The 14,791-nt window shown below is 36.3% G+C and overlaps 1 protein-coding gene across 8 annotated transcripts in view; it reads left to right on the top strand.

Moving 5' to 3' along the window:
- Positions 1-14,791, top strand: part of CBLB (Cbl proto-oncogene B) — a 259,796-nt gene that overhangs the window by 144,463 nt on the left and 100,542 nt on the right. For 6 of the 8 annotated variants that reach the window (XR_012506666.1, XM_074362754.1, XM_074362767.1 and 3 more), the window contains one exon: positions 9,497-9,643. The exons of the other annotated variants lie outside the window; for them this stretch is intronic. Coding sequence is in view for 5 of the 6 variants with exons in the window: in XM_074362754.1 (XP_074218855.1) it covers positions 9,497-9,643 (147 nt within the window). In the remaining variant the exon portion in view is untranslated. The remainder of the gene's footprint in view (positions 1-9,496; positions 9,644-14,791) is intronic. 8 annotated transcript variants of the gene reach the window in all.

Genomic DNA, 14,791 nt, shown 5'->3' with positions numbered 1-14,791 from the left:
ATTCGGCCTTCAGGGTGTAGGCAGATGAGATCTGTTTGTTTTCCTACGCCAAAACCACTGTCTTAAGGATGGTTTTATTGGTGTGAGGGTTATTCCATTTGCAATCAGACTAAAATAGTAAAGGGATTTGATTCATATTATTGATCAGCCATGGTGTGGTAAATATCACAGGCTCCCTGAATAAGGATATTCATAACTCTTGGTTGAGGTGAAAGTTAAAATTATTAGATACGATGTTGGCCTGTGCTTGCTACATATATTAGCACATTTCCTTACCGAGAACAAATAAATAAAATCAACTTTTTAAACTGTAAGTTTCTTATTGAGCATATGCTGTTCTAGTAGTGTACATTTTTCATATGGTTTCAGTATTCTAATGTTTACTATTCATTAACATGAAAAACAGAGCCTTTAAATTGTCTTTTTGTTATTTCTGCTGCTTTGTGGTTTTGTTTTGAGAGCCAGTGTTATTCAAGTATTTTTCTTTGTTGAAAAGAAAAAAGTCAGAGATGCCTATTATGGTAATGAACAAAATAAAAATTAAGGCTTCCAAATACACTAAAGAATTTGTATACTTAATGTAATTTCAATTTTCTATGTCTGATTCTTCTATCCTGAGTTTAAGATTTCTGCAATCTCAGACCGAGGTATATTGAGGAAAGTCTGTAAACGGAAAATGTTATATAGCACGCTTTACTTAATTAATTGTAAGTCGTGAAATAGACTCATAGTTTTGTGTAAAGCATGCGGACCTTTTAGTGCCAGAGCTAGCTAGTCATCTCCTCCTGGCCAGAAGAGAAGTGATGACAGCCCCACAGAATGTTATGGGACCTCAAATTACGTACCGCAGTCTCCTCATGTTGTAGAGGAAAGAACTTTGGATAAGAGAAGCTTTCGGCTCTTTTTCATTTCATGGAGCGATGAGGCACACAGAGCTGTGTCTAGAGCCCGGTGCTGCCAGGGCAGGGCCCTTGCTTTCCTCCCCTGTATCCCAGTGTTTCCTTAACGAGGCTTGTTATTGGAAATGTGGAAACCACTTGTCTGCAAGGTCCTATCAGCACCACTCGGCTACAGAGTAAGTTGCCTCCAGTTCAGCATGTGCCGGTTAAAGAAAGTCTTAGACCTTAAAAAAATTTTTTTTGAAGTATATCTGTTATTGTTGCTATATTCAGAAAGTTAAAGAAGTTTGTAAGTGGCCCAAAGAAATTGCACTGGTAACAACTATTACAGCCATGTTTTTCTATGGTTATTTTATCTTTTTTTCATTTTGAAAGAAAAAATATTCCAAGATAGTCGTTCTTACTGCTTAGAGAAATAAACAAAAAAGCATTTCTCTCTTGTTAATTGCAAAGAAATAATTGCCTCACCCATTTGAATAAAGATAATTTTAAATTAACCCTGAGGAAGAGATGGAATAAATGTCATGATTTTAGTTTTCTTGTCAGTGTATGAGGACCAGAGGCATGAGCTGGCTCTTTTCTCTGTGGCTCATTTTGTCCTCCGTTTGTTCTACTTCAAGGGAGCAGGGCTGACCTGGGACAAAGGTATCAATAGGGAAAATTTCCAGAGTTAAAGGCGGAAGTAACTGCCAGGGAACGAGTAATGTGATGGGAAACTATGTTATGCTTCCTTAGAAAGTATGACAAATGTGTCCACATTTACTTGAGATTCTGGAAACTTCACATACAGCATATACCATTAATTTCCTTTAGCTCACTATTACTGTATTTTGCCATTGACAAAGGAAAAAAGATAGGGAGAGGAAAAAAAATCTTAGAACTCACAGAGCAAAAAATTTTTTTTTCCTAATTTAGAGTCAAACTCCATATTTTTAATTCTCTCTTAAAATAACTTTTGGTAGAATTCCTTTTCATCAAGGTAGTGTGTCTATAAGCTATTCTTATATACTGCCTCTATCTCTCTGTTCATTAACACAGTTTTAGGATCAGGAGTTCTTTCTTATTTATAGTTCTTTAAATATTTTTATGTCTAAGTAGCTGTTACAATTATAGTAAGACTTTCTCCTCTTCAGCAGAGACTTTTGCTCTGATAGAGGTGAAAAGCAATGTGCATATAGAATGACTGTGGTGCTCTTCAGAGAAAACTTTGTGCTGTGGCAGGTAATGTGAAGTGGTGGAAGTGATGTGTCCCCTAATTCCTGGTAGCTGACATCCGGGAAGGGGGGTGGAAAAGATACCAAGGTAGTACTTTTACATAAAATGGTGCCAGTGAAACTTCAACAGGCTGAGGTGTAGGAACTCTTGAACCAGTGAGGAAAAAGAGATGGATTAACCCAAGGTGTGGATCAGGAAAGAGCAGACCATTCCGATGGGTGTGAGAAACGGAGGAGCGGTAACGTGGTCCCATGGACAGGAGAAATCCTTGAAAAAAAGATTATTTTGGGAAAACTTTAAACTATATTCTACTGGGTAAAAATTAAGACAACCTATCCTTGAAGTGTAAAAGTGATAAAAAAAAAAAACAGTGGAGTAGGGAATGTAACAAGTAAAAATAATTTAAAATTTTCATAAGAAATAATAAATACTAATTGACATAATTCAGATTGCTACTTCACTATAATTTTTTTTTTTTTGATGATCTGCTGGAAATTGCAAAGAACAAAAGTGACTCTAGGTTATTGAAAACTATGTTGCTTCAAGGTCAAGTTTGTTGATAAGACTCTTCTTTTATCAAATTACCCAGGGTCATAAAAGTATAGTTTGAACTTCTAATGTTTCTTTTTGTTTTGAAAAAGAATCTGACAAAGTCAAACAAAGAAAGCAAAGTTTTACTATCGTTGCTTCTATATGACTTTCACCCTATTGATGACTTTCCACATAATTCACAGAAGTTTCATTGTATTTTATCTTAAATAAAAAGGAATACAGGAATAGATCTTTTCTTTTCTCTCTCAAGTAATAGACTGGTCTACATTTTTAAGATTTACTTTACAAAAGAATACTTGTTACAAGTTAGGTTTAATCAAAAGAAATTCAATACTAAAGACAAAAGTGTTTTCTCTATTGAAGTAGATATTGTTAAGCTTTTGAACAAGATGAAAGTACCAGTGATCATATCATACAAAAATAGCTTCTCATAATAAATTTTCTGTATGAAACTATTTGTTGAAATCATCAAAGGGATGTTGTTAATCTTTCTTTGGCATTGCTGCAAAGTTAAAATAGCTGACATTTTTAAAGATTATTTGGAAAGCTTTATTAAATATACTGAGATACGGCTTGTTGTAGTCCTTTTTTTCCATGCAAACTCCTGTCATAGTCATAGGAAACTTCAAAATCCACGTGAATGATCCCATTCAACCTTGGAATTATCTAGTTCCTCACCTAATTCACCTTTACTTTACTGTTCCTACCCATTGCAGGGCCACATTCTGGTCGGAACTATATCCATCACCCGAGAAATTCTAAACTCCCCTGTCTGACTGATTACTGCCTTTGTGCTGATTCTCTTTCAACTTTATTCCTGCTGTGTTGCTCTGTCCCTTTGCCAGTCCCTAAGCCCCTTAGATTCAGTAAGAGTAGGATTGTGTTATCTTCATCTTTGTATCATCAGTGCCTTCCTGGACCAAGCCTAGTAGCCATTCAGTCGAGATTTGCAGAATAAATGACTGAAATGGATTCATTAAATACTCGCCCATTGTTTACTGTGGGATTATAAAAGGCCACCATGACAATTGATGGTCTTAATAAGGTGAGAGTATTGATTTTTACCTTATTTAGATGGCCATTGGTTTACATGACAAGAGTATTACATGAGGAAAAGAAGACTATCAGGATACTTATATTTTTAAACAGAAGTGATAGGTAGAATTAATAAATAGCTTATATTTATTGAGAGTTTTTAAACATAGGTGTGTTAGGCTCTTACCTTCATACCTTATTTACTCCTCATAACAATTCTGTGAGACAGGAATTTTTATTTAAAATTTTTAGAAATGAGGAAGCTGATTCAGAGAGAGAAGTTAAGTAACTTGTTAAGACTACCAGCAGAGTAAGGAGATGAACCCAGTGTGCCCTATCAAACTTCAGGGCCAAACTCTTTAATATAGGATAGTAGAAAAATTAAGCAGAATATCTTTTGAATATTTCCTGGGAACTTGTCAGTGGATATTATGTTTGACCATGACAGGGATATTTCATGTTTTGGTTATGTTTATGTAAAGCATTTGTAGATTGTCCGTTCAAAGCTATTTACTTATTTTTTATTGAAGGATAGTCAGTTTACAATGTTGTGTCCATTTCTGGTGTACAGCACAATAGTTCAGTCATATAGGAACATACATATATTCGTTTTCATATTCTTTTTCACCATAGGTGACTACAACATATTGAACATAGTTCTCTGTGCTATACAGTATAAACTTGTTTATCTGTTTTATGTGTATTGACTAGTATCTGCAAAGCTATTTATTTTAGAAAGCAAATTTATTTACCCTGAAAGCATCAAGTTTATCTGGCAGGACAACCTCTCGCTCTTAATAGACCTTTGTATGCAACACATAATAGAGTATACTGCAGAGGTCAAAGGATGCCCAGGGTTCGTCTTTTCCAGCCGCAGTTTCATGCCTTGGTCTCCCTAGCCATGTTAGTGGTGGATGGTTTGTTCTTTAACAAAAGAAAAGACTCTTCCTTGGTTACCTATTTTCATGGAGCTTTTGGACTGACATAGTTTGCCAAACCCTTTTAAAGTGAGCGGTTCAGTGGAGTAACACGGAGCAGCTTGCAAACTTGTGCTACTGCCTGTGTCTCAGGTTAGAATGTCTCAGCTCACACTTGGCTTCTCTTAATGACATGGGGTAGACTCTGAGTCTTTGTTGAAATTTGGAGTATTAAAAACTTTAAAGTGCTTGGGCAGGGGAATGGGTAAGATCCAGTTTTACTTAAGGCTCTCAGACTTAATAATAATCTCTGTTCCCAAGAAGGGGAAATGAAAGGTAAGGCTTACATCAGCCTAGGATCCTCACTTTTTTCGGAATCAAACTGTTCCCAAGGTCAGAAACAGTGTGAAGTGACACTCTGAACCTATCTTGGAGAGCGCTGCATCAGAAATGGAGTGAATGGAAATTGTTCTTTAACTGGACGTGCGTCTCATTTTAAGTACCACCGTTTGTTTTACATGCTGCCTTTCTCTTTATGTTGAATTTGTTTCACCTTGTAAAGATTAAGAAGCACATGTTCTAGCTTTTAAGTGTTAGCATTGAATTACTAATAGTTTGGAGATATAAAAAAAATGGTCTTCCACTTCTACCAAAAACAGTAGATTCTCACAAACTTTGGAACTCACTGATATAAAGTGTCATTTCAAGTTTTTCACTAATTCAGCATTTAAAGCTTTTTATTCCTTCCTTGACTTATGACACAATGGTTTCTTGAGTTGAGAAAATGCAAGGACTATATGCGGTCTAATTAGACTACATTCTTTGTGTCTTCTATACTTAAGCAGCTACTAATCAAATCTTGATGTTTTGTTTAGTCATCATTTGTCAAGTTCATCACCTCAAGATGGCTGTAGTTAATGCATTGTCCCCACTATATATTGTATCATAATAATGTATTCATGTCTTTTTCTCCCATATTGTGGGAGAAATTTTTAAAGGGTAGAATTGTGTCATCCTACATCGTTTTGTGTACCTCCAGTCTCCTTATGATGTTGGCTGTAGACACCTTGAGCTACTAAGACTTACTCATAAACAGTGAAGCTCCATCATTTCCAGCTGCATATTCTGTGCAGTAATGTAACTTGAATTTTGGAGAAATTGACTCATACTACCTTTTTGTGTTTTGTGTGTGTGAAGGGGTGAGGGGGTAATTAGGTTTATTTATTTATTTTAAAGGGGGTACTGGGGATTGAACCTAGTACCTCATGCATGCTAAGCATGTGCTCTACCACTGAGCTATACCCTCCCCCGATTCATACTGTTTTAAAGAAAGACCGTGTTAGGTGATTGAATCCAAGATAAAAGAGGTAACCTTGCTTCTTAGGTGTTATTCTTGACATTGCTGATACATTTCTTATGCTTGAAAAAAAAAAAGAAAGAAAGAAAAAGAAAAGATAGTTTTCTTCGTCTTCCCCCTCTCCTTTGTCTTTACTCCTCTCTCCCTCCCTCTTCTTTAAGGCTCCTCTAATACATGAACATCTTTACTGGTTTACCCAGTATTAACATATAGAAGCTACTTTTTGATGACCTAGTATATCAGAATACTTTTTCTCCAAAATTATTTCTCATAAACAGAATCTCCCTCAAAACACATTTAAGAAATGGCTTAGCTTGTGATGGTTAATGGGAGATAAGTGGTGGTAACTAGTCAAAATAAGGTATCTCTTATATTGAAAGCATTGCAAAGTTTCTTGTAAATGTAGTTAAAGTTATGTTCAGAAGATTTTTGAGTCTTTGTAGATAAACTTTATTTTCTTCATTGTGTTGGGGTAAGGGACGTTTAGTATAGAACTGTGTTCTTAGTTAGGTGCTTCAGATCCTTTATTAAGCAGTCATCATTTTTGGTCCTATGATGAGGGGCAATCAAGTGGCCAAGGGAAAATTGGCCAAGTATGGAAAAATATTCTAATAGGGAAAAAAGCTCATCCATAAAGTTGTGTGGTTGTTGCCTTTCCTCTATGTCGGGATAATTAGAGATGACTGTATTCTTGGATTTTATTTTCAAAATTTGAGGTTATTTGTTTTTTAAATGGGTATCCAAAAGTACAGAGTCAGGAGGGGAATTAAAGTGTGTAATAAAGCAAAATATAGTAAACAAAAAACTCCCACATAGTCATATAAAAGACAAAACCTATTTGCTATGACAATAAATTTAAATGACATCAGCTAGTAGAATTGGCTGTCAGTTCTTTTCATATCTTGGTGTGGATTGCAGCCTTTGTAAACCAGTCTTTCAAAGAATGGATTTCCAAAATAATCATTTACATGTGTATGGTGTGTGTTTTTATAAATTAGATATAAACTAAATATAAACATTCTAGTATATGTGACAAATAGGGTAACATAAAACTGTTACATTCACATATTTTTAAGAACTTGAATTTCATTTTCTTTAAAAATCTTTTCATTACCTTAGTTTATGCAAAAAGTCAAATAAAAATGTGGTTATCTGCTTGTAGGAATAAGAAAATGTAACTATACATGCAGTATAATTGCACAGTGATTAGTTATATGGGTACTAGGGATTACTCGTGCTTCTAGACTGTAAGTTACAACGGTGAGATGTCACTATTTGTTTTAAAGGTTGGTGCCTGCAGAGCCAGTGGGTCAGATATGCAAGAGGGGTGATCACTGGCATTGTGCTTTAGGCTTTAGATCTAACAAATAAAAATGAAAAGCAGTTGGATATGATCAAAGAACAAAGAAACAAGGGGATGGAAATCAACCAATTCAGAAATAAGGAACAGTTGGTTTACCCTAATTACTGCCATCTTGATTTTTCTCTTTCCTTTGTATGAATCAATTGGAAGTTTGGTGGAAAATTAACTCTTTTGCCTAATTATAGAAGTAAAATTTGTTGCAGATTTTCTAAAGTGACTCTGTTTTTCCTTGAACTCAAATTTCAAGTCAGTTGCAGTTTGTATTGGCCACAGTTCTTTCCTTTGATGTAGTTCATCAGCTCACTTTTCATTTCGTAAGACTGAATTTCTTGTATCTCCCATCATCTAAATGAGGATGTGTTGACGTAAACGAGAGGATCAAAGATTCAGCTCATTAAAGATGTTTTACCTTTGAATTAGGCTGAGTTGTGTGGGAATGTGACCACATCTGAGAAAATGATGAGTATTAACGTGTAACCATAATAATTTTGTATATTGTTTATTATTGCCATTCAAACACTAAAATAAGGCCTGAGTTCTGACCCCTCTTTCTCATAAATCTTCTCATAGATAGTAAAGGTTATGGAAATGGGAACTTTTTGGTTTTCCAGTAGCGGTGAATTTTTTGAGATTTTATACTTTATTGCTTTCTCCTCATTCTGACTTCTCCCATTTTTTATCATGAGAACCTTCATTTATTCTGTATTCTGTAGAAAGTTACATGTTTCTTTTTCATTGACTTTACTGAGAGGTGCATATTATATGATTTCTTTGGTACCTAACAGGTTTTTTTGCTTGTTATTTGAGAGTCAATAAACACAGGTACATGAATAAAAATGAGGAAAATAACGACAACTTTCAGTGTCAAAGGCCTGCTGAAACATTGTATGGGTTTTATATGCATTGCAGATTTGATGTCTTTCTCTGTTTTCCCTCTGTATTTACTCTGAGTGCTAATGTAATTGCTTCCCCTTCCCCTACTCCTCTTAGCACATGCGCAAAAGCAGCTGAAGCTTAGAAATAGAAAAATATTATATATGTACTTACTGTGTTCTGGTGATTCTGAATAAACAAGAATATAAAGAGGCAAAGCATTTTATGTTTCAGTTGCTTCCTTACTGTCTGGCACTAGCAGTGTTGGACTGATTAACATAATGTTGTAAACTTAGGAGAAGCTAAGAAGGAATGCATATGATACTGTTGTTTTAAAATATGAAGCCTGTTTGGAAGCATGTTTTAAATCATGTCGGGATCCCCAGAACTTACCATGAAAATTAGAATGGAGACAACACCTACATTTCCATCCATTCCAAACCATTTTTTTCGTACCTACATAACTTTTTCTTTCTGAAACAGAGATTTGGTCATTCCCTAAATCTTTTAACTCCATTTTGGCTCCTTATTCCTTATAGGGGTAGCTTTTGATTGAGGGGACTGCATCAGAATCACCCAGGGAGATTCTAAAATACACACATACCTGAAACCTCCCTACTGGGTTCTGTCTGAAACCTCTCATCAGAAACTCTGATTTGTAGATAGAAGTGATGAGTGTACTTTTTGAAACCTTTGTTCATTGGCTCGGATGCCTCCTTAGGTCATGTCCCAGCTGAACTGTCTCATCCTGTCTTGTGCTGTTTCCTCCACGCACCTTTGCTCTGCTCTGGCCTTGTGGAACCCCATACCTCTGCACTTCTGCCCATTGCCGTTGCTGCTGCCCAGAGTGCCTCCTTCCCTTCCCTCCTCTCCACTCCAGGTCTTTCATACGTCAAACAACTACTTCTCTCCTAGATTCTCCTCCAGTGACACATCTGTCCTTATCCTCCCATGTAGAAAGCAGGCACTCTGTCTTTTGTGTTTAGCATTTATATTTGTGAGTTTTTTAGTGTCCATCTCTCCTATTAAACTACCTACTTTATGTTATACATGTTTATATTAAATAAGTACATGGATGACTAATAGAAACCCTGTTAGGACTTTATATATATAGTTCTTAAGAGTATTGTTTTTAAGGGCTTTATGAGGTTGAGGTTTGTGACCAATCACCAAGACCAAGGTTGATCTTGTACATAATTTTGTTTTTTCATAATGTATTTCCCATGAAAACCTATATGCGTATATATTTACTTTTTTCTTCCTTCCTCCCCCCTTGTATCTTCAGGCGGAATCTCACAAAACTGTCCCTTATCTTCAGTCACATGCTGGCAGAAATCAAAGCAATCTTCCCCAATGGGCAGTTCCAGGGAGATAATTTTCGTATCACGAAAGCAGATGCTGCTGAATTCTGGAGGAAGTTCTTTGGAGACAAGTAAGTGCAGATCATTTTAGAGTTTGGATCTGTGTCTGAAGAATGACCTGGACTTGCATGGTGTAGACAGTATAGATTTTACCTCGGTATTTTGAGAATATACTGGAGTGCTTTTGAGCTTTTGATGTGTTTTTGATTGCTTTTTTTTTTCCTGTTTAGCCATCAGAAGTATACCTCAGTAACTGAGTAATTTTGTTTTACCAAGTAAATATTAGTTGTATGACATTTATTTATTTGATGAACATCCATTGAGTTCAGTAGTTTGCTCTAAGAAGCAGAGGTACGTAAGAGTGCACAGGAAAAGCTCATGAATTTTTTTTTTTTTTTTTTTTTACAGCTTAGCACATACATAAAGCACAGATACAAAGTAAAAGGCAGAAAGGGATAGATACTTTGAAAAATGGCCCAAATAAATTGTCCTGACAATTCAGACAAAGGAACCGTTGCTTCAGGAATGCAGGAATTAGGGACTGCTTCCTAGAGGAAGCTTGATTAAGATCCAAAATTGAAGTGGGGAAAGGCCTTAGCACTGGGATTCAGGTTCCCTGTGTATCATTACACAGGAAGTATACATGTGTGAACAAGATACAGAAATGAAGATCGTGTTATAACCAACTTGCATTATCTCACAAACTAGCTAAAGACGTTTTCCTTTAGGTACTTCCTATCCAGACACAAACCCAGGTGAGCTTGGTAAATAATAGGAATTAAATATCTGAAGTCAGCATAACTTAAAACTTGGCAAAACTTTTGTCGGAAATCTCTCAGTAAGATGATTAAGAGGCAAATGGTTTCTTCAGTAACCTTTTAAGGGTTCCCTTTGATGGGAGAGCTTCCTTAGAATGTCCTTGAATATAGACAGAACCCTGGTGGAGCATTAAGGAGAAAGAGTGATTACTTACACATAGATTATTGTTTTTATCCTGTAGTTAAATTCTATATTTATGCATTAGCTGATGAAATAAGACATACCATATTGGCATACACTTCTGATGGTTTTAATCCTTCAACACTGATGAATTAACCATAACATTAGGTTTCCCCCTTTTTTTTTCCTTTACGAATCACTGTGTTTATCTATAGCTACCACTATGATTAGGATATGCTTACACTGAGCAATGCGCACTTAGTAGAAATACAACTTTTTGACTTCAAAAATATTGAAGTCTTCTTACCACTTCTTAAGTAAAATGTAATCTGAATTATTTTTAGGCACTAAGGGATATTATTACCTTTAACACAGACAGTCTGCATTCCAGAGATCTAGCTATTTATATAACGCTCTTCTATCTACTCACAAATAAGGAATTGAAAAAAGAAAAGATTCATCCTCATCTGAATTCAACTAACAGCCAAGAGTATAATAACTAAATATTTGTAAGTGGTAGCAAAAGCAGAAAAGGATTGCAGGGTTCTGGGAACAAGAACTGAGAGGATTTCTTGAAGTTACAGCCCATATATTAACACCCTGAGCCTAATGCAAACAGTTGGTAACCTTCAAAATAAACTTTATCTTTAAAGTTTATAAGAAAATCTATCCAACAAATTACTTGTGTTATTTCTTTTTGAAAACTGAAAATTCTGGTGAGTTACAAGATGGTTTGCTTGTCAAAAGGTCAGTAAAAATTGGGACAATTGCTGACACGTTTTTCAAGAGAGGTGGTTTTGCTGGCAGCTCAAGCCACAGAGAATTACGCATTTGAGACATCTTTACTTCCCTTTATTTATAACCAAAGACATCAAGGGGCTGAAATTTCTGTCCAACTGCTACCTGAGTAAAATCACTACTAAATCAAATGGGGGATTCTTGAAATGCCTATTAAATACTCTCCCTACTTTCCAAACCCTTGTACCCTTGTCTCTTCTCTTTGCTTACTTGAGAAAGCTTCTTAATTCATCTTGTAAGATTTTTATTTTGGGGATGAAAGCCAAATTTAAAGCTCCTTCTGGATCTCAGACATATTTCTGTAGTCACCAAAATTAACTTTATTAGATCATTAGAGAAACCATCTTTTAGTCTTCCATGGGTTTTCCACCTCAGAGTTCCACAATATTTTTTGAATGAACGGATGAATGAATAATGCAGCCTTTTAAAAGGATGAATTCTTTTATCTTCCTTATGCTCTAATACTAGTCTGTGTTTTTGCATAACTTAGTTCTCATACAGAAGCATGCCTGTTATTTATCTTACTACATATTGAGGCCATGTGAGAATGCTTTCATTTGACCCAACCAGTGCCTTTAAACTTGAAAGCAGTATTGTTTCCAAAAACAGAACCACTGAGAGGTTAGTTCTAAGAACAGCCAAGCAGATTATGATTTTTATAAAGCAGCTCTTAAGGAGTTATCAGCAAGAACAAAACATTAGGATTGAGTTAAAACTGGGAAAGACTTATATTGTTCAAAGGGCTTGGTAGAGCTCCTAAAGGCAGTTTTCAGAGTCAGACCTAAAAAGCAGGCCACAGACAAAACTCTCTGGGTGTCATACGCCTAATGCCTCATTTCTGTGCGTCTCAACCTTTCTGAAGTCATGGCCGGGCCAGCCTCTCTGCTCAAGACCCGAGCCCAGCTGCCAAGTGGTTTTGCCTGCCTGGAGTCCCGACGGGATCGGTAACACATCATGTGTCTGGGTAAACTGGTTGGGAAGTTCTTTAGTTGTTAGATCTTTATGCGAAGTTATTGAATGTTTTAATAGTTCTGCTTTTGCTTTCTTAGTCTGTTGACCAGGAGGTAGTAAAAATAGGTAGGAAAAGAGAAGTGGCATTATTGAATAAATATGTCTAAATTCTGCAAAGTGAGACCAATACCAAACTGAATCTTCACACTTAGGATTAATAGTTTATAATCCAGAAACTTTAAGGATGAGGCTCAAAAAATGTTGATAGTCTATAGTGAAAAAGAATATGAAAAGGATATATAGATACATGTGTAACTGAGTCACTATGCTGTACACCAGAAATTAACACAACAATGTAAACTGACGGTACTTCATTTAAAAAAATGTATTACTAGCTGTTTAAAAGACCCATTAATGTGGTTAGACTCTGGGTGACAGTTATTTTTCTAATAAGCAGGTCAGGTAGCAGTTCTTAGGTTACTTGTGCTGAGCACTACTTGACATAGAGGAGATTTAAACATGTGTTTCCAGCCAAATTATAATTCAACAAGAACCATGGATTCTATCTCCTGAATCTTTGTGTCTTCTTGCTATCCTTACCTTCAAGTTCTAACCCATTATTTTCTCTTAGTGAGACCAGTGAGCTCTAAAAAGCAGAAGTATCCATTCTAATTTTTTTGTTGTTGCCTGAAATGCTTCCATGAATTATTACTGATTCTGGGTTAAAGTCTAAAACCCTTTTAATGTGACAAGCTGTAGGAAATGTTTTTCTAGCTTCACCTCTGTACTCAGTTCATCCTCAAAGAAACAAGCTACTCAACACTCTAGCCTGATTTCCCTGGTATGCTTTTTTCTTTCACACCTCAGTGTCTGTTTCCCTACACTGCACCCATTGCTTGGAAAACCAGTTACCCACACCCTGCCCAGAGTTTTCCTTTGGAAGCGTTTCTTGATGACCCTACTGTAAGGTGCACGTGCCTGCTCTGTTCTCCCAGGTACCTGAGCTCAGATCTAGCACGCTAGATTGCAGTGAACTGCTGACCTGTTTGCATTTCCCAATAGACTGGGAAGCTTCCTCAGAGCCTGGCACATTTCTTAGAATGTGTAAGCACTAATAAGTGTTAACAGGCTTGATGAATAATTGGACGGATGGGTGGATGGTTGGCTGCGTGGTTGGATGGATGGATGATATCTATCGTGTGCACAGAATTTTCAATAACTTTATGATCTACACATTGATTTTTTAAAATCATCATTTCCTACAATTCTCTCTGAAATGCTGCTCTTCCCTCTTCTTTCCTTTCCACGGTACCAGAATTTTGACACCCTTCCTCAGGTCTAGTTCAGAGCCCCCCTTTTCTGGGTGGTTCTCACTGATATATCCCCTCCCACGTGTTCAACTTTAATTACCCCATATTTTGTGTTTCTGTTATATTTTAGATATATTATTGAATGTAGCTTTGTTATGTGGGTCTTTCCTGCTCAAATATGAAGTCCTGGTTGAATTTCTACCCCAAAATTAATTTAAAAAATGCTTTTATTAGATGTACGATATATCAAACTCTGTGTCCAATGCTTTCATATAGGCTAGCTCCATTTTCAGTACAAAGTTTAAACATTCTTTATTTTTTTTCATTTTAATTTATTATTGAAGTATAATCAGTTAGTGTGTCAATCTCTGGTGTACAGCATAATGTCCCAGTCATACATATAAATACATATATATTCGTTTTCATATTCTTTTTTACTAAAGGTTATTACAAGATATTGAATGTAATTCCCTGTGCTAAACAGAAGAAATTTGTTTTTTATCTATTTTTATATATAGTAGTTAATGTTTACAAAGGGGGTGGGAAGGGATAAACTTGAAAGTTTGAGATAAACACTGTTCTTTAAATGGCTATTGCATGAGTCCTTTGGGTACTGTATACATAACAGATGCTCAGTAATTGTTAAGCTCACGGTGTGTTTTTCTATCATTTCAGTCCTCTCTTCCTTTACTTACATCCTGTTCTTCAGTCAGGTGGAACTATTTGGGTCTTTACTGACACATCAGCAGTTACAGATTTCTATGTCTTTGCCCGCATTGTTCCTTCCACTTGAAGATTTTTATCTCTGGCGTAATTAGTTCTCACTAATTCCTCAAAGTTCATCTTGCTTATGATTCCATTCCTTATTACTAGATCTTTTTACTAGATCTAGATTATTTGTTTAGTTATCTTCCCATTAGACTATAAGCCCCATGAAATCATACTTATTTAATCAATATTTGTGTTTCCCGAGGTGGCTCAGCTCAGCGTCTCATGTGCAGCTTTCAGGAACTGTTGCTCACTTAACTCAGACGAGCTGAGGAGCGGAGGGACGTGTGTGAGTGTGCGCACGTGTGAGGGGAGGGGCAGCGCTTGCTGCTTGCTTGATCGGGAGGCCGCATGCTTAGGTGTGGGCCCGCAGGCTGGTCGTCTGTGCTCAGCTTCCGACCGCAGCATTTACTGGCTTTGTGACTGCAGGCAAGCTACTTGGTTTTTCCACGC

The sequence above is a fragment of the Camelus bactrianus genome, chromosome 1, assembly GCF_048773025.1.
Source record: "Camelus bactrianus isolate YW-2024 breed Bactrian camel chromosome 1, ASM4877302v1, whole genome shotgun sequence".
In the NCBI taxonomy this organism is placed as follows: domain Eukaryota; kingdom Metazoa; phylum Chordata; class Mammalia; order Artiodactyla; family Camelidae; genus Camelus; species Camelus bactrianus.
Note: the sequence above shows the minus strand (reverse complement) of the source record. Positions and strands in the feature narration are given on the sequence as shown.